The sequence below is a fragment of the Cibotium barometz genome, chromosome 44 (assembly GCF_041138505.1).
Source record: "Cibotium barometz isolate CiBa-2024 chromosome 44, ASM4113850v1, whole genome shotgun sequence".
Classification (NCBI taxonomy): Eukaryota; Viridiplantae; Streptophyta; class Polypodiopsida; order Cyatheales; family Cibotiaceae; genus Cibotium; species Cibotium barometz.
Genome location: NC_141089.1, coordinates 47,938,920 through 47,962,484, shown reverse-complemented (window position 1 = coordinate 47,962,484; position 23,565 = coordinate 47,938,920). Strand labels below are relative to the sequence as shown.

The window sequence follows — 23,565 nt, the reverse complement described above, 5'->3', positions numbered from 1 at the left end:
ACACACACACACACACATAGGTTATGCCCGTAATCACTTACATACACACACTTGGGGGTTGTGTGTGTGTGTGACACACAGGTTATGCCCGTAATCACTTACATACACACACTTGGGGGTTGTGTGTGTGTGTGTGTGTCTCGCCTAGGAAAGTGGGGGCATAGCCAGGCAGAGGGATAGGGTCCTTGTGCTACAGTGAAAGCCAAGTGTAAAGGTTCTCCTAAGGCTTCTCAGAGAAGGATCCTTATATCAATACACATTCCACACTCGGTACTCTAAGTTCTCTAGAAAAAGTACTTTCTCTCTTAGGAGAGACTATTTTCTATAGCAAGAATCTGCGCTCACGATAAAGTTTCTCATTTATGTGGAAAATCTCCATCTCATAGATGTGCAAGCATGTCTTACTATTAAAACCTTTTGAAGAACTACCTATATATACTCGATTCACAACACATACTCACGTTGCACAGCCTGATGACATCGAACCTGGGTACTCGCAACAATGGAACCAACCGTTCTACCAACCCACCCACAATAGGTTTTTTCTAGGAGTCTCAAAACAAGTCTTGAACTACGCAAAGGCTATAGCCAGGTTATGCTCAAGAAATGCCATGTGAAGCATCAAGACTTCTAAAGCGTCAAGGTCACCATTTTCATGGGCTAGCTGTTGTGGGCAGTTCAAGATGCCTCGAGAAATCATCACAATTCAGTGCGGCCAATGTGGGAACCAGGCAAACACCCATTCTACTCTTACGAAGTGCCGCTTGCTGCTGTGATTGAAGCTTGATTTATTTGCATGTACCTTCTCGTGTGTGCCAGGTCGGATGCAGATTCTGGGAGCTGGCCTTGGAAGAGCATGCAGCCTGTAACCCTTCTGCAACCTTCGACCACTCATTGAGCAGGTCTCCCTGCAGGGCTTTGATATTTTGCAACCTCAATTTGACTTTTATAATTTCTCAATTGCTTCAGTCTGCGTAAACCTAACTGAATATGACTTCCACAGCTTCTTTAGAAACGTGGACACCAGGTATACTCCTCCTCTAGAACTCGCAGTTGGCGACGGGGACTCCCGGATTCGGTCTTTGGAGGTACTTCGTTCAAATTACAAGCTGTATTTCAGTTTCATTTATAGTTTTGAGGGGAGAAAGACTTTGTGTGTGTGTGTGTGTGTGAGAGAGAGAGAGAGAGAGAGAGAGAGAGAGAGAGAGAGCGAGAGAGATTAAATTAACGTCCTCAAAAGACCCAAGTGATCTATAAGAGCAAAAAGACGACGAAAGCACAAAGCTTCCAAAGCAACACCCCAAAAGAAAGTATGCTTCTGACAAGCACAGAAGAGTTCTTGAGAATAATGATGGAGCAAATAAATTCTCTGAAGATGTAGCTTGTCGCATAAAAAGAGAAGCCCAAAGAAGGCATCTTAGATCTGGCACATATGTTCTTCATTTTGGAGGAACAAAGAAGAAAAGATGACGAAAGACGTGAAGAAGGAAGAAGAAAAGTAGAACAAGAAAAAAATAGAGAAGAACAGAGACGTGCGGAGAAACAAAGGGGTAAGGAAACCACACACAAATATGAGGAAGACCAGTGCCGTCGAGAAGCCGTTGACCGATGAGGCTATGCAAATCCCGTAGCAGCAGACGATGGCATAGATTCTGGCATCTCTCCCCAAGATCGCTCAGAATACCTCGTCTTCCACCACCCCTTTCACCACCGTCATATGAACCTCTCCAAATTTTAGTAAGTATGATGGTAAGTGTGATCATGCTGCTGTTACTCAGTTTATTCATCAATTTGAAGCACATTTTCCTTTAGCTAAAATTACAGATCCACAGGATGAAGTCCATGTGGCAGAACTCCAACTCACTTGGGAAGCTGTTATTTGGTGGAAGCATTGGTCACAACTTCACACAGACCCCATCACAGGCCGATTCCAATTTGATTGGGCTACTTTTCAAGGCCCATTTTCTTCCACCACAGTATATGACCAATCTTGAGGACGAGTTTTACAAACTCACTCAGGGTGGTTTTGCAGTTTTGACCTATTCCAACAAGGTCATTCCAACAGTTGGACATATCGGAAGAAGATAAGCTCAAGCAGTTAATTCGAGATTTAGATACATACCCAGTTGAGCCTTAGACTTATGCACAGGCACTGACCCTCGCTCAAGATCACGAACTAATGTTGAAGTAGGTACAGTCTACTTCTAAGCCCCAGCAATCATCTATTCGCTCAGAATAGTAAATACCAAAAGGACTAAAAGAAAAATTCTCAGGGTCAATCGGGCAATAAGAAGGATTCTACCCCCAAGAAAACTCTTGAGGAAAAAGCTAATGAGGTCATTTTTGGAGGATACCTCCAGCCAGATGAACAGACACGGTATAGGACATAGAACCGTTGTTTCTTCTATCACACTGTGGAACACGAGAGGAAAGATTACTCTTAAGTTTCAGGTTGAAAAGTCTGTCAAGGCATCCACTTCCACAGTAGCGTGTGAAGAAACAACACTTTTCCAGTTCTAAAAAGGGACTTTTTGGTTATTTTATATTTTATATTTTTGGGGTTTTTGTCTCGGCTGCTGGCCTACACCTTTATGGTGACCAACTAGCACCCCCCTTTACTATAAATAGCATTGCCCATACCTCATCATCTGTGTACCACTTCATCGCCATATCAGGTACTTCTGGCGGCCTACAAGTAGAGGCTCTCATCTGCGTTTTCCTCTGCTGGTCCAGGCTGCCTACTTCAGGGCTCACATCAGCCAACATCAGGCTGTATTCTGGCGCTTACATCAGGCCTTCTTCTTCTCACATCTGCGTTTCACCTCGGCATATGTCAGTGCCTACATTAGAGCATATATCAGCGTTTATACATCAGCTTACATCAGTGTTTTGCTGCAGCTCACATCAGCCCACATCAGTGTTTACATCAGGCTTACGTCAGGGTTTATATCAGCGTTTATCTGCAGCTCACATCAGCCCACATCTGCGCTTACATCAGGCTTACATCAGTGTTTTGCTGCAGCTCACATCAGCCCACATCTGCGCTTACATCAGGCTTACGTCAGGGTTTATATCAGCGTTTATCTCAGCCTTCTTCAGCGCATACATCAAGGCTCACATCCAGCATATCTTGTGCGTTTTGGCACAGCCCTTGGGACAACAGCCCTCTCTGCTACTTCGGGACAGTAGCCCTCTCTGCTACACATCATCGAGACGGCAGCCCTCTCTGCTACTTCGGGACAGCAGCCCTCTTTGCTACACATCAGGACGGTAGCCCTCTCTGCTACACATCGGGATAGCAGCCCTCTCTACTACATCGGGACGACAACCCTCTCTGCTTCAGGTACGCAGCACCTGTGTCACCAGAGCTTGCACCACTCAGGACGGCAGCCCTCTCTGCTCCACGTACGCAGCACCCGTGTCATCAGAGACTGCACCACCATCATTGTCATGGACGTTACCTTTTTCCGCTGCCACTATCACCTCGGAGTGCTTTGCCACACATCGACGCGAGCCTTCGTCATCAATCGTGCTTCAACTCCGACGTCCTTCTCTGCTTCAGCACTGGTCTTCTTTTTGCTCAGAGTCACCTCTCATATGAGGGCTCTTGTACATATTTGCACTCACCTTTTTATATATATTCACTCACATATTTCATGCTGTGTGGTTTTACTCTGATCTCTCGTATATCTGGTCCCTCCGTCCTTTTGCCCTCACATAGCGACCGTAGCATCCTCACCCACACCTCCGCCATCAGCCTCTAATGCGTTCAGCTATTGCTTGCTTTGAATTCGGTGCCACCAGTGGTGTTTGATGATAAGCAGGAGGGTGAGGCTGAGGGACAGACGAAGACTCTCATCCATGCCTATGGCACTGCAAGGCGACAACAGTTCATTATCCTCTTTGACATGGGCAATTTTGAGGATGCCATGTCTCCGTAGTTGGCAAACAAGATGAGCTGTGCCTTGGTTCCTTACCATTTAGATGTGGACGGGTTTTCTTGAGCTCATCATGATTCGTGGGGATCAGAGCATTCTTGGAATTCCACTCATTTCCCACATTCAAGCCCAACGAGCCATAAGAAAAGGAGCAGAGTGTGCATTGCTATATGTCCGCTCTCAGTCTAATGTAGTTCAGATAGCGCCTGTAGTGGCACAGAGGATGGTTGGTCTTTTGTCTCAATATTGCAACATTATACTGCAAGATGACCTCCCACAGTAGACTTGAGGACCATCGCATAGAGTTGGTTCTTGGTTCATAACCTCCCAACAAGTTCCCCTATTCCCTTTCTAAGGCATTGGAGAGCGAGCTGGAGTAGCTATCCCAGCTACTCTGGTCATGATTTATGTGACCTTCCTCCTTCCTATTTGCCGCTCCCATTTTGTTTGTCCAAAAGAAGGATAAGACCGCACGCTTATATGTGGATTACAGGGTGCTGAATAAGCTAACAGTTAAGAATAGATTTTCCATGCCTAGAACATAGTACATCCTAGAACGACTCAATGGTTCAAATTTTTTCTCTAAGATAGATCTTAAGAGTGGCTCTACCATCAAGTTCGGATCTTTCAGGCTAACATTCCAAAACCGCCTTTAGGACTAAGTGCGGCCACTATGAATTTGTGATGATGCTCTTTGGACTCACCAACGCACCCATGACGTTCAATAAGATGATGTCTCGGGTTTTTCGGGAACTCATTGGCAAATGCGTCTGGACTCATGGAAGGGTTGGTGACCCTAGTGAGTGAAGTCTCGTGGAAGGGGAAACCTTGGCGAGAATGTTTGGTTTCATGGAAGGGTTGTTGCCCTAGTGAACCATATCACATGTGAAGCATGCTTGGCTTGGGCATGCGTATGGATCATAGGGGTGGTTCCCCTATGTAGTCCAATGGCATAGCAAGATGTATTGTGGCTATGTATTCTGCTTATTTTTTATTTTGCAGGTACTTAAAGCTATTTATGGATTTATGGATATTTGGGACACAGTTGGCTCTTGTGCCTGTGTCTGGTTTTTATTAGAGTTGTGGACTCCGAATGTCACGACCCTGTGTTTTTCTCTGGACAGTATGCAGGTGTGCACGGGGACATGGTGGACAGTGTGAATGGCATCAGATTGGAGTTAAAAAGGAAGCCCATGTGTGGACAACCCCAAGTGTGAAGGGGGCAAAGATACTTTAATTTAAAAAGGTTTTATAACCTTTTGTGGGCAAAAAAAATTAAAGTAATAAAGGTTTTAAAACCTTGGGAGGCCCCTAAGCCATTTATAGAGGCTACTCCACTTTTGGAGGCCCACGACTCTCTTCTTTCTCTCTCTTGCTTTTGGGGAGGCGTGCAAGGAAGTTGCGTGGAAGAGAAGGAAAACATGGTCGTCAGACTGCATATGTAGGCTGCTGGTTTTTGGCTGCGCACAGAAGAGCCCGTGTGGACCTGTACGATTGCAGTACAGTGTACGGCTGCTGCAGGTTTAGGCGATGGCTGTGGTGCAGGTGCAGACCTGAACAAACTGATGCAGGCGCAGATCTGTCCAGCAGGTACACACGTGTGCAGCGTGTACTACTGCAGTTCTGTCCAGCAGGTACAGGTGTTGATCTGTACGGACAGGTGCAGGCGCATCGTAGAGGCAGCAGTGAATCTCATAGGCGGCCAGGCGTGTGATTTTAGGAGGACGGCGTGTTTTTGCAGAAAGGAGGGGCTGTTTTTCCTGGAATCTCAGGTGGCCAGGACTATAGAGGTGCACATAGTGCTGATCCTCCTTACAACAGGGTTGTTTTGGGACAGTTTATGGACGCTGTTTTTGGTTGGCTGCGAATTCAGCTTTGTGCTTGGGTTTCCGGCTGCAAGTACAGGTCAATTGAAAGTGTTTCTTGGCACGGGAGTGATGCAAGCTCGCATGGCTGCGTGCTCATGGAGCGGATTGTTTTCTTCCTGCCAGAAAGGAACAGAGGGACCTACAGTTATGGGCATCTCTATGTTTCCAGATGTTTCATGAGGGAACAGGTAACTAGATGTATGCTGTTGTTGGCACTGTTGTTGAATAGTGCCATGAATGGTTCTGTGTGGAAACAGGACATAAGTTTCAAAGGGAAACAGGCCTAAGGGTTTCATGTGGAAACAGGTCGTAGGTTTCTCGAGGAAACATGTTTTTGGGTTTCTCCAGGAGATAGGTCACATGCAGGCAGAAGGTACAGGAATGGACACATGTTTGGTACAGCCTTGCTACTGATTGGGCAAGGGACAGGGAATCCATGACAGAGATGGATAGTACCCTTGGAGGTAGAGAGGGTTGGTACAGGTGTGTCGACTGTATGGTATGCTGTGCTGTGATACGAGTTCTCTTTTGAGAGACAGTTTGGGAGTATGTGTTGTGATGCAAAAGCACTGGATGTGTTAGGATGTGATGCTGTTCATAGTGTGAGAGGCTATGGATGGTTGTGGCAGTCCTGATCATAGGAGAAAGCTTCTGTATGCAGACTCAATGTGAGAGAGTCTTTCGATGTGAACAATGGCTGGACTTGTTTGTGGATGCCGAGTGGACATGAAGCCATGATGCAGGTTATTTGCAGGTTTCAGGAGTTCTACTATGACGGCTGAGTTCCCAGCCTTATTGTAATCAAAGCTCTTATAATCAATTAAAGAAATACCGCAAGGGGTGCCACTGCGTGAAACTTGCTCGGGGGTTTGGGTCATGGGAGTTCAATTTTGTTGTTCTTTGGTCTAGATGGGGGGAGCTTCGGGGGAAGGTTGTCCCAAAGAAAGATCTTTTGGAACCGGTCATGCGGGGCCTTGTGCTTCTGAGAAGCGCTAGTAACTGTTTGGGTGGTCTGAACATAGATCACCGCACACTGGGCACCTTTTCGAATCTCTTGTTTAGCCTAGATATCGCTAATGACCGGAAAGTTAGTATCCCCTGCTCACATTTTATGGTCACGGGAGATTTGGGCACATTTCGGGTAATCCGGAATGTGTGTTGCTCCCAATTGACGTTGTGTGTTGCTCCCAATTGACGTCTCGGGCAAACTCGTGAAATCAGTGGATCCCTAAGATAATGTTTGCACCTACAAGAGGGGAAACCATAAAATCTCGCACAAATTCTGTGCTGTGGATGACTAACTTAGCATGATGAGCTTCAAACTTGATGCTCATTGTCATGCCTATGCTATATACCTCGACTTGCTTATCCATCGAGGTCAATGAGAAACGAGCTCATTGAGCGGCTTGTTCTGTGACCACGTCCTCCGTAGTGCCACTGTCAAATAAGACGACGACTCTTTGGCTACCTATGTAGCCAAACGTCTTGAGCAACTCATTTCGCTCATACTTCTGGTCATGGTTGCCCTTCTACTTATCTTCGAGCTCCCGGTTGACGATGGCGCTGTCATGTGCACACCCAGAAGGTGTACAAGTGACATGGCATATGAGAGCATTCATAAGCATTTAGCAGATAGCATTCAGTATCATCAAGTATTGATCCAGGCATTTATCCATTTATTTATAGCATTATCACAGCATATGGGACTGTTTCAGCCCCATCATCAGCACAGAAGGCATTCATAAGCATTTAGAGCATTTATTATATCAGGTCGTGGACTGTTAGGACCAGCCAACAGCAATATCCAGCAGCCGACAGCATTATTTGGAATATTTTAGGCAGTTGTGAGCATTTATGGCTGGTTGACAGCAGTTCTCAGCAAACCAACCAGCAGTAAACCCATATATAAGAAGCGCATCATAATCAGCATTAGATATCTGGATCTTCTCAGCGTTTTCCTTCCTAGGAGACAAGGGGAAACAGTTCAGCAGTCAGCATCATAAGCAGCAGTAGCATATTCAGCAGCATTCAGTCATCTTCCTACCTCCTACATAGAGGAAAGCTGGCATCTAAGGGTGGACCTCAGCATTGGAGAAGGAATCAGTCATTCATCCTATCTCTCTCTTCCCAAGATAGATATACATCTAGGACAGCATAGATCTATTTACACATCTTCATTGTATCCATTGCATTTAATATAGCTGCATTGCATTGCATTGACAACTTTGTCTATCTCTTAAGCATCATTAAGTGCAGTTTAGTTAAGCCTAAGGTTGTTTTACTACAGTCAATCCCTCGCATGTCACAGGCGCCAACCGTAGGAGTGGGGGCTAGAGGACTAGTGACAACTAGGGGCCCCGTGTGGGAGACTGGCTCACCACAGAAGTTGTCGAGACAGGAGTGGTGGATGTGCAAGGGTCTTCTTAGGGCATGCCCTAGAAGTATGTCCTTTTGTATGACAAAAGAAACATTGCCTCTCCTTATACTGTTCGTGCCCTCAGGATTGAGCTTACCACTTGCCTTGCAGACGTGGGCGGCCTTTTGACAAGTGGTGATACAATATGTGTCACCATATGGGATGAATGTTGCCATCCTCCATCAATATGGGAAGCCAAATGGTTGATACAATATGTGACACTATATGGGATAAATGTTGCCATCCTCCATCAATACAGATCAGAGAGCTGTAGTGATATCTCTCACTTGGGATGGGAGCTCTCCATGTTCTCGGAAAATATCTTGGCTCTTCATGTCATGTGTAGGGCCGATCTCAGAGCTAATCGTGAAGGGAAACAAGATAAAAAACCAGTTTAGAATCAGAATCTGGAGCATATGTTGCTGATATGGGCAAGGAAGGACTGGTGGAGGACAGTGGGATGCTATCGGCCAACGCATGAAAGAGGGCAAGACCTGTTGGCATTTGAGGAATATTTTGTCCAAGACCTGGCCGACCAGCAGTCAGCCAGTCCACTAGGACTTCCCAAGGCCTATAAAAAGCACTAGTTGCTCATCGTTTAGTCCACTAGGGCAAGACCTGTTGGCATTTGAGGAATATTTTGTCCAAGACCTGGCCAACCAGCAGTCGGCCAGTCCACTAGGACTTCCCAAGGCCTATAAAAAGCATTAGTTGCTCATCGTTTAGACCATTCAATCCTTCTTGGATTGGGTCTTAGACTTAGGCATAGAATAGGGTTTTCTACCTTTTCATGAAGGCAACCTATGGCTGTAAAGATTTGTACTACCTTTTTGTACATTATGAATATACTATATACTCAGCTGTCTCTCTCTCTCTTCTTATCTTTTGTATGCGTTTTGCATCAAGCATGTTCCAGGATGGTGTTTAGGGCTGAAAGAAGACTACTAGAGTTTCTGTATGAAACATTGGTATCAGAGCATCAGGCTTAGCAAGTCTAAATACTGATTCAATCCTAGATGAAGGTCCACAGGTCCAAGGTACAAGAAAGTGCATAGGTAAAAGGCCCAAGGAAAGGAACACAAGACATGGACGATTTCCCTTGAGGTTGGTTGGTGGTATTCCACAAAACCAAAGGGAATGGTAGTCCTGTGAGTCGGGTGCCACTTGGGGCACACAAGGAAAGGCTTTCAGGCAATGGTTCCAAGGGAGGATGATCCTCCAAGGGGTGGAGTGAGAGTGCCAAAAGAAGACTTCAGGGACAGGGTAGGAATGGAAAGAGGACACGATGGAACAGATGCACAGATCTTCATCAAAGGATTTGGAGACTAGGCTGGGTTTTCAGTGAAAAGGTTGCCAGGAAGGGAATGATGGCAGGTTGGGACTCTGTGAGTAGATAATGGGATGATGACAGTCATCCAAGAACATAGATTGGAATCCCTTCATCAAGCTTAGCAGAGGGGAATGTCATGTGCAGGGTTGATCTTAGAGCTAATCCTGAAGGGCAACAAGATAAAGAACCAGCTTAGAATCAGATTCTGGAGCATATGTTGCTGATATGGGCAGGGAAGGACTGGTGGAGGACAGTGGGATGCTGTTGGCTAGCGCATGAAAGAGGGCAAGACTTGTCCTGTAGCATTTGAGGAATATTTTGTCGAGGACCTGGCCGACCAGCAGTCGGTTAGTCCACTAGGACTTCCCAAGACCTATAAAAAGCATTAGTTGCTCATCGTTTAGACGATTCAATCCTTCTTGGATTGGGTCTTAGACTTGCATAGAATAAGATTTGTACTAACTTTTTGTACATTATGAATATACTGAATACTCAGCTATATGTCTCTCTCTTCTGTATCTTCTATATGCGTTTTGCATCACGCATGTTCCAGGATGGTGTTTAGGGCTGAAAGAAGACTCCCAGAGCTCCTGCATGTAACACTTTAGTTGATGGGTAGGAGGTTGGGGTGCTCGAGGTCGGGGATGTCTAGTCCTCATAATGGATCTCTCCCTCTCTCTCTCTCTCTCTCTCTCCCTCCCGCCCCCCCCCCCCCCCCCCCCCTCCCTTCGTGACCCCTCGAGTGCAAGGGCCCAGAGGGTCACATGCCTGGGTGGTAGCTTGTGCATTGAAGAAGTCTGTAATGGAGGTCCGAGTAGGGTCTTGTTGGCTTTGAGAGAGAGAGAGAGACGTTTATTAACGTCTATGAAAGGCCCCAAGAATCTATGAGACCAAAATTGATACATTGGTTCCATGAGAATACTAGTCCACGGAGAAAGACTGGATTGTGATCTAGCAAACAAACACAAACAAACAAAAGGAAAACAAACATCCTACTAATCAGCTAGGAGATTGATGGTGCTAAGCCTCACATAACGTGTGACACACCTATGAGTATGCAGGTCAAAGCTAGACATCAGATAGCAGCAGACAGGGTCGGACAACGCAAGTGACACGTGGCACTACCACGTGCAAGGATGACATGGCAATAGTGACTTGGCAATTAAGTACAATTGGCCGATAGCTACTACTGGCTGACTAGGAGCATTGGTGCATATATACACGTGGGTCGCTAAATCGTCATAATCATCTGCCTTCCTCAGCGTTGTACTTCACAGAGCATTTCTCTGTAGGTGAAGTGCTAGCCGAGAGTGAACAGTAGTAGGTCACAGGGCTGTGATTTCACGTCTTCATTCTCAACCACATCTTGTACTTGAATTTCAGTTGTATTACTTCTTCTTGTACATAATACAAAGCAGTAGTATAGCTAGTATATGGTAAGAGAAACAATCTCATAAAGTTTGAGCTTGTTTGGTCCACAAGAGCAGCCGGGAGAGGCATATCAAAGAACGCCCAAAATGGAGCTTCATCAATGAATATCAGTGCCTACAACTAGTGATGTTCTAATTGCTCTTGGGTATCACCTATTGGGTCAACAAACTGTCTTGAAGCAAAATGATCAAAGGAGGAGGAGATTCAAGCAAATCATCATTTTCAGCTTTCTATCATTAAGCAGGTAATTAGTGCTAATTCTACTCATCAATTAGTGTCATCAAGGGTTCAATCATACCGTTGGGGACTTGCTATTGCTTTCCAAAGCTTCATATTGAGAAAGCCCCTTGATTTTACCCTCCGACCGTGCTCTCCAAATCAAGGTATTTTTTGCTCAGTGAACAGAAAATTACTTTCACTAATACCTTGATTAGTGCTAATCATTTGAGGTTTTTAGGGCCATTAATGGTTCATATCTCACATTCAAGTGTTGCTAAACCTCTGTAAAGTATCAAATCAGATTTGCCTCTTGATTTGAGTGGTCAATTTGTTAATCCAAAATCAGGTATAAAGTTGTATCAACATTGTTTGGAACAATGGGATTTCTGAGCTTATATGCTTCATGTACCGCATCTATCATGCTCATAAATCATTTGTACAAGGGCAAGATAGTGGTCATTGATAAGGTTAAGACCTCCTTAAGCAGATTCAATGCATTATCATTTGGAAGGGACATGCATCATCATCATCACAGGCTTTATGAACACATTGAGAATATGATCCATCTTTGCCTACATAGATTTCATTACACAATGAAATCAAGGATGAAGAAGACCAAGGGCTACATCAACATTAAGATCTACATCGACATGAAGAAGATCAAGAGCTACATCGACATTATGAGCTACATCAAGAAGATCTTCATCAGCATATTGGTCATCAAGGGGGGACTCTCCCTTTATTTCTAAATTCCTATTTTATGTTGAGTCAAGGATTCTCTGTCCGAGTTGTCCCCCAAAATCTGAATCTTTTGGACTTTTTGGGTTTGTTATATAGCCTTGATGTTATAAAAGGCATAGGTGGCTTCCTAAACCAGCCAAGGCCAGCCCACCTTTGGTCACCCCTCTATCATAAGTGCAATGTAATCATAACTAGATGACTGGCATCTGTCATCATTGACTTGCATTGTAAACCACCATGAGTAAGACCTACGGGCACTTGGATGGTTATCATAAACAACTTTGAAAGTAATAACTAGAGCTAGCATTGACATCATATTAGCCATGGACATTTTGTTGAGGGAGGGTGTTAGAAATACACCAAAATATCATGTGACATTGGGGATACGGGCATCTGGTCATTAGGTTTATAGCCAACTTGGTGTGAACACTCTAGGTGTGAACAACCTCTTTCATCTTATATCTCATTTTCACTCATAATACAATCACTTTGTGTTGTGCCCAACTTGCTCTCTCTTGCTCTCTCTTTTCTCTCTTCTTCTTCCTCCTCAACCATGGAGAGATTTCATCCTCCATAGCTCCATGGTTGAACTTGTGATTTGCCAACAGGGGAGCCTTGGTGACTTGCCTCACCCCTGAAGAGCGTCACGTCAAGAAGATGGCTGTTGGACATTGCTTTGATTGTGACTCCACCGAGCACATCATAAGGATTTCCCGAAGATCTTGGAGGAGCAGTCCGAGGAGGAGGCTTCTTCAGAATTGGAGGATGAGTGTGAAGGAGATGCGCATGTGTGTGCATCTCAGCTTTTTTCATTTCTCGGGTTGAGCGCACACCCAAGGTGCTTCATTGTATCAAACCACAAGTACGAATAGAGGAAGTTTTCAGCCAGGTTTCTGAGGGAGAGTCTTCATAGTTGTCGTTTGAACTTTGCACTCAGTGGTGGAGAATATTTGGCTTTAGTGGCGGTTGCTTCAGTTTCTGGGGTCATTTAGGAGGACTCTTCTCACTTGTTGTTTGCATTGGGTGGAGTATCTTCATTGTCTAATGTCATGGAGGCACCACAGGATGACATGTCATCAGATTTGTCTTCGTCATGGGAGGATAGTCCAGTTGTGTAACATGCAACGGAAGTATTTGTAATTTGAGGATCCTGTCACACAAATACTCACACCATCTTCTGTATCCTGAGTTTTGCGAGTTTAGCAATCCACTTTAAGACTTCAAACTTTACGAGATTTGAGAGAGAGAGAGAGATGGAAACTGTACACCGTATGGGGTCCCGAATTACCCACTGAAGGGCCTCCTATCCCGTTACCGGAATAGTATTTGCTTTATTTCTTTGAAGAGACTGATGGTGGATTGACGATAAGCCAAACGCAAGATTTCGGAAGACCAAGAGTTAGGCTGAACTCTACACGGCTGTAGAAGCACTAATGATGACCAATCTTGAGCCTATGCACTCTTCCCAATGGATGTAGGAAGGCTGTAAATCTGAGGTTGAGAGAAGGGGCTGATTGCTACTGTTCTAGACTATGTATGAATGCTGAAAATGAGTATGAATGCTGAGTTTTACCTTCACCAAGTGGCTATAGCAAAACGATGCATATGAGTATGCTGAAAACTGTATGGATGCTGAAAACGCAAAGGGGACTGAATGCTGAATGCTGAATGCTGTAGATGCTGTGTTTTACTGCATAGAGGCTGAATTGCTCAAGCGTTGATGCTCCTATATGCTGATGAGGAAAACGCTGAGGTATGAGGTTCTGAATTCTGCAATCGCTTTATGCTCCTTGTGTTGAAGGCTCCAAGTGATGAGTGCTTCAATGCTGATTATGTTTTGAATGAATAAATGGATGATATGCTGAGCTATTTATATGGACATGGGGTGCTGGTCGGCTGGCTATAGGGCTGGCCGACTACACTTGTCCAAGCAAAACATATAAATGATGTAAAAAATGCCCAATAAATGCTGAAAAATATGGGAACAATAGTGGATAAATACTGATGACTGCTAGACGATATTTGAAGGCTTTTGCAATGGTCTAGATGGCCTACATGCATGTGGGATGAATGCTATGCATAAATGCACACATGTCCTAATGCAAACTCTAAGGCTTCTACTGACTCTACATGCATGAATGCATCTCTTCAAGTGGGTTAAGGGACTTGGACTGATTGACTGACTGACTGTCTAAGGCTGAGAATGACCTACGTAGCTCGTGCTTGATTTATCCTGGACTGAGGATTACAATGGGGTCACGGCGTACGACAATTATCATCCTAGAAGGTACTAATAATGTACAATGTTGCACTGATGATGATGAGCCATCTTGTCACCATGCACTACAGTGCAGAGTGCATGTGACAAGTTGGTGTATCATAGTATCTTCACAGTACACTTGTCTCTTGGAAATTGTACCGACAACATAGGGGGTTTTTGACTTTAGTGTATGAGCGGATGTATTACTTGGAGTATGTTCCACAGGACATGGGTGGTTTAGGCATACAGGTGCCGAGTAGTACGGATGGATACAGACTTGGTGCAACGTTTTTGAGGAGTATGGTTCTTAGTTCTACTTTCTTCCTACAAGCTGCATTGGAGACGGTGCAAGCATTCTTGTGCTCCATCTGAGCCGATGCATTAGTGGCTAGAGTTTGGATAGCGGAGTTTTGATCGGCCATTCTGTAGAGTGTTCTCCTCGTGAGCTACTGGAGGATACTTAGGGGTTTGCAGTGTTTTTTCATGGACAATTCCGTAGGTTTTTGTGTTGACGCGGCGAGGATGGAATGTGAGCCTTCGCAGTGGATGCAAAGTGGTCTTGCAATGTTCGGGATCTTGGGTATCTTGAGAGCTTTGCTCGGATGTTTTCTTTTTATGGAAGGGCACTTTATATGGACATTGTGCAGCTTAGGACAGCTGCAATGCAAGTAGGGGAGAATGTGACACATGTACAAGTATGCAAGGTAGAGCCAGACATCAGATAGCAGCCGATGGACGGGGTTGGATAGCGCAAGTGACACATGGCAGTGATGATATGGCATTGATGGTGTGGCAGTCGGGTACAACTGGTTGACAACTACTACTGGCTGACTAGGAGCATTGGTGCATATATATATGTGGGTCGCCAAATTGTCATAATCATTTGCTTTCTTCAGCATTGTACTTCACAGAGCGTTTCTCTGTAGGCGAAGTGCTAGCCGGGAATGAACAGTAGGTTCCAGGGCTGTGATTTGATGTCTTCATTCTCAGCAGCATCTCGTACTTTCAGTTGTATCACTTCTCTTGTAACAAAGCAGTAGTTTAGGACTCGTGTGTGTGTGCTGTATGTGTGATTCTGCCGCACTTTGCTCTCTATCTTTGGAAAATGCTAGCACATAGGTGCAAGTGTTCTACAAGAAGCCATCATTTGGATTGGGTTTTCTAAAGTTTGGGCTTTGGATCAGATGGGCAAAAATCCTTGATGAGATCCCAGTAGACTGCCCATTTTTCTTCTTGTCGAGCTGCTCTAACTTTGAGAGAGAGAGAGAGAGAGAGCATAGTAATAATTATTTTATCCTTGTTGATTTAGGCAAGGGCAGTTCTAATTGATATGGAAGAAGGAGTGGTGAATCAACTGTTGAAGGTAAGACAGCTCGCTGACTGTTGAGGGCAAGGACAAGAACTAGTGGTAGTTAAGGTTCTCCATTGTGTTCATGATGATTTGAAAGTGTAACAAAAATGGTTGATTACTTTTGTAATGAATCCACATGGGTTTCTTGCTTGCCATTATGATCTTCTTTTTGTTTTATCGTTAATCACGTAGCATTGTGTTCCACAGATCTATGAGGGTGGGAATTCGTATCACCCCGCAGTGCAGGGGACTCTTACTGGGAGATCATTGCCAATATCATGCTTGGCAGTTTTGGATGTCCAGATGCATAGAGTTTATGGATGGCACTCAGACCTTTTATATTCAGTCTGTATGCATGCTTTGAAAGATATTATTACATACTGTTCTGGTCACTTGGGCATGTATCTAGGGTATCTGTACAAGTTAGGTGCACTACCCTTCTTAGCGAATAGGATCATGGGATCTTCTCCACTGTCTCAAGACCATCTTAGATTTATCAAATTCTAGACTGGTTGCGCAGACCTTGCCTTTTGGGATGATTATTGTCTGGCCTTTGGCATAGAAGTCTCATTTCTTGTGAAAAGTAACTAAAATCATGCAGCATTGTTTTGAACTAATAGAGGCACCCTCATCATGAAATCCAGATGGACCAGCTGTCCTCTAAGGTGCCCACAAGTGACGAGCATTGCATGTGGGAGATGTTTGGTCCACATTCCAGGATGCCAGGAAGTTGTGTCAATGGTACTTCAATACCATCAAGGATCTAGAGATCACTAAGCCTACTTGAGCGTAGCTCTAGAGCTCAATCTCCTCACTGGATAAAGAGGGACAAAACAAACAAAGCACTCGTTTGACATGTTGCAGATGCTTATGAAGTGAAATATACAGATTGGACCGACACCATGCAAGAGATGTAATGTGTTTACAAGTATAACACCGGGATGTAGTTGGGTGTATGAATGGCACAATTGATAAATACAAGGCATGGTTGGTTGAAGAAACCTATGCTTGAACAACAAGAGACAAAATATGCTAAGCTGCTCAATGCAAGTGGCCTACCCAGCAATTGGATGTAAAGTTTTCTTTACTGAATAGAGACCTCAAGGAAGAGCTTCACATAGAGCAATTGCATCCCAAGGCAGTCCATTGGAGAGTAGCAAAGAGGATTTTGGACCATGTGTTTCTTGAGTGTTAATTTTCATCATAGCTGCATATGGGACTTGTGTCAGCATTTCATCCTTGTATGCTGCCCATGCGAATTTCTCGTCCGAGTTGCGGCTAGTTGATATTGTGCTTATTCTTTCTATCTTTGGCGGTGCATTTGCCCTATCAACTACTTATTTGCTGTACTAATTCTTTCTATTTGCTACTTCCCTTAGTGCTAGGCTTCATTATTGTTGAGTCTGCCCTGCATCTCCGGAGGTTTGACAAAAACTCAGTACGAAGGCCTTTGTGTGAATATATGCTCTTATGTGTGTGTGTGTGGAGTGCATGTGTGAGAGCATATCTTGATACAGAGTTCTACACTCACTATATGGCACTGATGACATTAGTGGGGATGTGTCATCAGCCTGGTCATTTTCTAGTATGAAAGGGGTCTGGTGGACTCGAGAATGTCTAAAGATTTGGAAAGTACAAGCTTTGGGAATGGGGGATTATCCTAGAGTACAAAGGACCACACTCTTAAAATTTAGGAGAGTTACTATTTTTGGCCTGACTCTGATGGAAATTCTGTTCGCGTCATTAGATCTCGAATTGAGCAGATACCAAGAGTTGGCAAAGTGCCTATGACAGAATGTCTACTAGTTGGGATATTTTTAGAGGTAAAGATTATGGGAGAACCCATCTCTTAGATTGGGACATGTGGCAAGAAAGTGGATCAAAGTGAGACAAGTGGCCTCACACTTGTCACTCCAGCTATTGTGTGGCTCTCCACTTGTCATTGTAGCCTTCTCTTGCCATTTTAGCTCATGGGAGGCCCAAATCTATAAATTGGAGTCCTTTCTCTTCATTAATGGAGGCTCTCTTGCTGCACACTAGCCTCTACCACCGTTACAGGTTGCCCTAATGATGGCTACTCTCTTTCTCTCTCTCTCTTGAAGGCTGCCCATGAAGAATACCGGCTGTTGGGAACTGTTTTGGAGGCTTCCATCGCGAAGAAATACTGAAGGCAAGGGTATTTAATCATTTATTATGATTTCTAGCCATTGTACTTGTTGTACCAGCCCTTTTACGTGCTGTACCAGCCAATGTACTGGCTGTAGCAATCCTTGTACTTGTTGTACTTGCTGTACCAGCCATTGTACTAGTTGTACCAGCTTTTGTACTTGCTGTACCAGCCATTGTACTTGCTGTACTAGCTACTATACCTACTATACCAGCATTTGTACCTACTATATCTGCCACTATACCGGCTGTACCAGCCATTGTACTTGCTGTACCGACTGAATGGAGAGTTGTACTTGCTGTACCAACTCTATTGCATGAAGACCCGTTGTTTTTGGGGAAGAATCAGTAACCACACAGAGGTATATGGATTATATTGTTGGTTCAGCATTTCTACAGCCTGTGTTCTGGCTTGGTTGCCTCGTGTTGGGATGTGTTATGGCATTTGTATATGGATAATCCGGCATCTCCCGTGGGGAAAGTAAGGCCCTCAAAGCTTGTACATGATATTATTCTCCTTGGGTAATAAAATACTCCAAGGGGACAGGAGGACGGGGGCCGAGTTTTGAGCTGACCAGATCAATCCGTCAGGGGTGTCCCCTCGCCCCTTTTCTTTTTCTCTTCTTTGCGGAGGCTATGAGCATGTATTTGACGGCAGAGGAGGTTGGTTTGAGAGGACTCGAGCTCCCAGTCCGGGGGGAGGACCTGCTCGATGCTGAGTTTGCAGATGACATGGGCTTATTTTTGCATGGCCAAGAGGCCAATCTTCTTCGGGCAGAGCAGTCGCTCCAGGTTCTTAGTGCAGCTTCGGGAGCATTGATCAATTGGCGCAAGACAGTGGCCTTTTGGATCAGTAGTGCTCCCACTCCGGCATGGAGCCCGGACCCCGGTTTTAGATGGATTCCTCCTGGCACAGCAGTGCGGTATTTGGGATGCCAGATTGGACTAGATTTGTCACCTGAGCAGCAGATTGCCGCGCTTCTTCTGAGCATTCGGAAGAAGCTTTTGTATTGGAGTACAGCTCGACTATCCTTGGCTGGGAGGGTGGTGGTGGCAAATCAGGTGCTGTTAGCGACCATGTGGTACATTACGTCTTGCTGGATCTTCTCGAGCTCTTGCATCAGCCAGGTACAGAGGCTGATCAGGAACTTTCTTTGGTCTGGGCGGGACGGTCAGTCAGCCCGGGCAAAGGTTGCATGGGCAGTTATTACACTTCCACTGGCTCAGGGAGGCTTGGGCATTATAGATCCAGTCGATCAAAGTAGAGCCTTATTGGGGAAGCTTATTGTTCGGGGGCTGCTTCCAGGCGCTGAGCCTTGGAAAGAGCTTCTCTTGCAGCGGCTGCAGGCTCGGGCTCCCCCAGCAGGGGGTACTTGGGCACCAGAGATTCGCTGGATCTTCATAGAGATGAGGAGGAAGGGCCTCAGTAGAGGATGGGAGGACAGATTTGCTTTGAGCATCCTGAGAGCTTGGGAGCTGCTGAGACCGGGGCTCTCTCAGCGACCTCCTTCTAGTGTTGAGGAGCGGGCCAGACAGCCGCTCATCTGGAGCCCAGCGGTTCGCACAGCGTAGGGTCATATGCTGGGTTCTCGGCCTCGTCTAGCCTAGGGACCTACAGTGGGACCCTGGGGAGTACGAGTGGCATGATCCTTATGCATCCCTTGAGGCCACAGAGATCACCTTTTTCCAGTATACTGTTCGGCTGGGGCGGCATATTTTGACGGTGAGGAGGATGGTCTCTCCAACTGCAGCGGGGCATTGGCGGCTACAGGGACTCTCACAGGAGTTCCTGGAGGATTTTTGGGCTCGGCTCTGGGCTAGTCGACAGGCCCGCAGGATCTCGACTTTCCAGTGGCTGGTCGCCCACAGGGGCTCAGCAGTTGGCACTTGGCTTGTTTACAGCGGTCTTCCGGCGGCCTGCGTTCGATGCGGCCACCCTATGGAGACACGGAGACATTGCCTTTGGGATTGCCCTCAGGCGCAGCAGATTTGGCTGCGGATGCTGCGTATTCTGGCCCCCCTCTCTCCAGAGGGTATGTTTACGTGGGGTGCCGCTGCTTGGTCGACTTCGTCAGGGCCTGCTATGGGCTATGAGATGGAGCAGGACAGTCAGGCCATCAGATTCATTAGGGGCCAGCCTCGCCTGGTTCCGGCACCGGATTTCTCGTCCGCCAGCTGGACACAGGAGAGGGATTTACGATGGGAGCTCCTCAGCAGCCTCACCATCTGGTTCACGTGGAGGGCCCGGTGTTTCACGGCCTTTGAGGGGAGACTGGAGCCACCAGCAGAGACTGTGCGGGGGATTTGGCAGGAGTTGATCCACACCCTGCGAGGACAGTATGACCGCATCCGGGGCGACTCGGATGAGGCGATCTTGCGGCGCCAGGCTTTTCACACCACCTGGCGCAGAGGCCCCTTCTACACCTTACACACGGGATCCCCCCGTTGGCATTACAGGCCACCTGTTTGGCTTTCCCCCCCCCCCCCCCCCTATTGTATGATTTAGCCCTCAGTCCTCTGTACTGATGCTTGTATTTTGTAGCACCTAGGGAGAGTCTCCCGGGCTGCCTTGCTGTATTCACTGGTCTGTTTCTCTTATGAGCAGGAGAGATCTTTTGTAGCCCTACGGGCGTTTTTATTTAACTAATGAAAGGATCTTTTCTCGGAAAAAAAAAAAAAAAACTCCAAGGGGGGGGGGGGGGTGCATTCCAGCCTCTATGCGGTGTCACACGTGCAAGCTCCATTTTCAGCATTTGTGGATGTTTTGTCCAGCTTTTATGTTTCATGCAAAGTGATGATGGATATATGTTAAGGCTGTGGCCATGTTTAAATGTTTTAATATGCATTGATGGTATCAACAAGGGTGTCAAAGGCCCTAGAATACATTGTTGTGTGTGGTTCTTGTGTTGACACACCTGCCCCCTTTTGTATCCTTCACTTATGAGCCTACAAGGTCTCTTGTTCGGGATTGTATTCATTGTAGTATATTCAGCCCTTTGGCTATATATCTCTCTCTCTTGCACTCTCAGTTCAGCACATTCTAGTGCTTCCTTTGCTTTCGCTCTGTGCACACTCTATCATGGTATCATCGCTCTAGGTTTCTGCATTTTTTTTGCCTCATCCACAACCTTGTCTCTTTGTTGGCTGCATTTTCTTCTCCAGTGGACACATATCACTTGTAGAGGGGGTTTGGAATGGCTAGTTGCTTTGAGGCATCTTGCTACCTGTGGTGGACACTTGTTTTTCTTTTGAGTTGTGTTTTTGTTATGAGATTTGAGTCCAAGTATAGTGATGGCTGCTTCGATTGTGCTTCATATGTTTTCTGAGTGTGCCAAGTTGGATGGTTCCAACTATACCTTGTGAAAGGTGAAGGTGAAGTCGGCTTTGTGTGGATTGGATCTCTGGGACTGGCTAGTCACAACTGTCAATGCCACCTCCTGCCCTCTCTTCTGTTGGTGTGACTCAGGCATAAGTTGATGCTTGGGAGGCAAATGATCGTCGTGTTTTCTCCTTTCTCATGTTGAATTGTTAGGATTTTGTACGCTCTCGTGTGCATACAACAGATGTGGCACATGAAGTTTGGAAGGCCCTTGCAAGTCTTTATGAGATTAAGTCTCTGGATGGATTTTGGCTTTGGAAAAGGAGCTTATGAATCTTTCGGTGGCTACCTTTCCTTTGTTATTTGCTTTCATCACGAAGATGAAAGATCTCTGGGACGAGCTTACTGTATGTGGCAAGAATATCTCTACTCAGGATATGGCTAGTCAACTTCTCTCCAAGCTTCCATAGAGTTTTGATGCTTATTTTTAGTCTCTTGTTTCTTCTCCTCGGGCTGTTCTAGTTACTTGGGAGGAAGTGCTTCCCTCCATTATGCATATTGAGTCTTGCTTTGAGGAGCGGAACGACACCTCTGGTGGTTTTGATGGAGCTTTGGCTACTCGAGATAAAGGGAAGAGTCAATAGAATAAAGGGAAAGGGGGTTTTGACAAGAGCTCCAAGGACAACGACAAAGACAAATACAAATCTTCTAAAAACAAGGACGTAGAGTGTCACTACTGTGGCAAGAAGGGTTATAAACAGCCCCAATGTTACAAGAAGAAGCGGGATAAAGAAGAAAAGGACTCTACCTCTATAGCGGTGTCCCAAACCAAGAAGGATGATGGTATTCTTTTATTAGCCGGTACTTCTCGTGCACTGGCGCTTGTGGCTTCTTAGGCCAGGTCTTGGATAGCGGTGCTACTGCTCACATGACACCTCATCGGGATTGGTTAGAGGACTTTTACTGCCGGGACAAGCACTATCACCTTGGGTGATTCTTCTTCCATGCTAGTTCATGGATGTGGCACCATTTCCATCTTCCACTCCTCCGACAACAAGAGGTACTTCTCTGATATTCTTTACATTTACTCTTGTTGATGTAGACTTGTGTGATCCGATGAGTACCGCATCTTTGAGTAAGGTGTTGTACATGCTTGTGATGGTGGATGACTTCTCCAGACATACTTGGGTTTTCAGGATGAGGTCTTCAGTACTTTCGTGATTGGAGGACTAAGTTGGAGAAAGCGACCGGTTCTTCGGTCAAGGTTCTCAAGACTGATAGAGGGGGTGAGTGTACATCCCAAGAGTTTCAGCAGTATTGCAAGGATCAGGGCATTCAGAGACAACTAACTACACCATACTATCCATCACAGAATGGAGTTGCAAAGAGGAAGAATCGGACTATCATGGAGATGTCCTGTGCTATGCTTGAGCACTCCTCTTTACCTCAATGTTTCTGGGTTGAGGTGGCTTCTACTGCTCTCTATATTCAAAGAATGTGCACAAGCGGAAGCAACGAACATGAGAGAGAGAGAAGAAGCTCTTTTAACGTCGTAGGAACAATCCCAAGAGACCAAATATGATCTATCCGACGGGAGTGAGATTTGAACACAAGACGTGTTGAATAACACCTCCATGAGCTAACCAATCTACCACACATTGGGTGATAGAAAGATTGCAAGCAAGAATTGAGCTTTATTAGCTTGAGGTTACAGAGTACAAGAGCCAGCGAATAGGGCAGAAATGATATGATGGAATGAATAAGGGAGCAACTCTTATATACTAGTGAAGGAAGCAGTCGGTTGTAGGAAAACAGGCCGACAGCTCCATGACACCAGAAAAGATGCAATATTTTAACACCCCCTCTGCATCTTGAAGTGTGCAAAAAAGTCAGAAGAAAACTGATGACGAAGGTGCGACCATGGACACCTCGGCATGGCCAGTACTGAGTACACCTCGGAAAATGCACATGTTAGCTTGTTGTCTTTAGAAAACATAATGCCACTGTAAAGAGCAAAAGAAAATCTGCTTGGCTCCAAACTCAAAGTAGAACTGTGAACACATCACATCCAATAACCTCAAACAAATGAACATGAAACACATCCTGTCCATAGTCTCTGCTAACCAATAGTTCTGGAACTCATCCGAACCATGAAGGAAACTTGGTTGATCTTGGAACTCATCCGGACCATCAAGTGCACTTGCTTGTCTTTATACTTGGAACTCCGACACACGGGTCCCATGCTCCAGATTTAATATAAGAGAGCTTTTGAAAGCTCCCTCACCCGCCCACAAGCCGTTTCCGGAAGACAGCACGCGGGGGATGCCCTTAGGATCAGAGCAGGACACCAGTCATATTCTCTCCAGACTGTAAGGCCTTGGGAGAGCTGGGGTTGTCACTAGACGAGTCTGTGTCAGTGTCGTGTGACTTGTCTTTGCCCTTCTTGGAAGACTTGCCCTTGTCCTTGGCTTTGCCTTTGTCCTTTGACTGACAATCCTTTGACAGGTGGCCTTTCTTCCCACACTT

General features: G+C 45.6%; 1 protein-coding gene across 2 annotated transcripts in view; it reads left to right on the top strand.

Moving 5' to 3' along the window:
- Window positions 1-461: 461 nt before the first annotated feature.
- Window positions 462-23,565, top strand: part of LOC147613381 (uncharacterized) — a 30,767-nt gene continuing 7,663 nt past the window's right edge. For both annotated transcript variants that reach the window (XM_086782720.1, XM_086782721.1), the window contains exons 1-4: window positions 462-731; window positions 820-902; window positions 1,004-1,088; window positions 15,513-15,566. In XM_086782720.1, coding sequence (XP_086638846.1) covers window positions 684-731; window positions 820-902; window positions 1,004-1,088; window positions 15,513-15,566 — 270 coding nt within the window. In that variant the 5' untranslated portion in view covers window positions 462-683. The remainder of the gene's footprint in view (window positions 732-819; window positions 903-1,003; window positions 1,089-15,512; window positions 15,567-23,565) is intronic.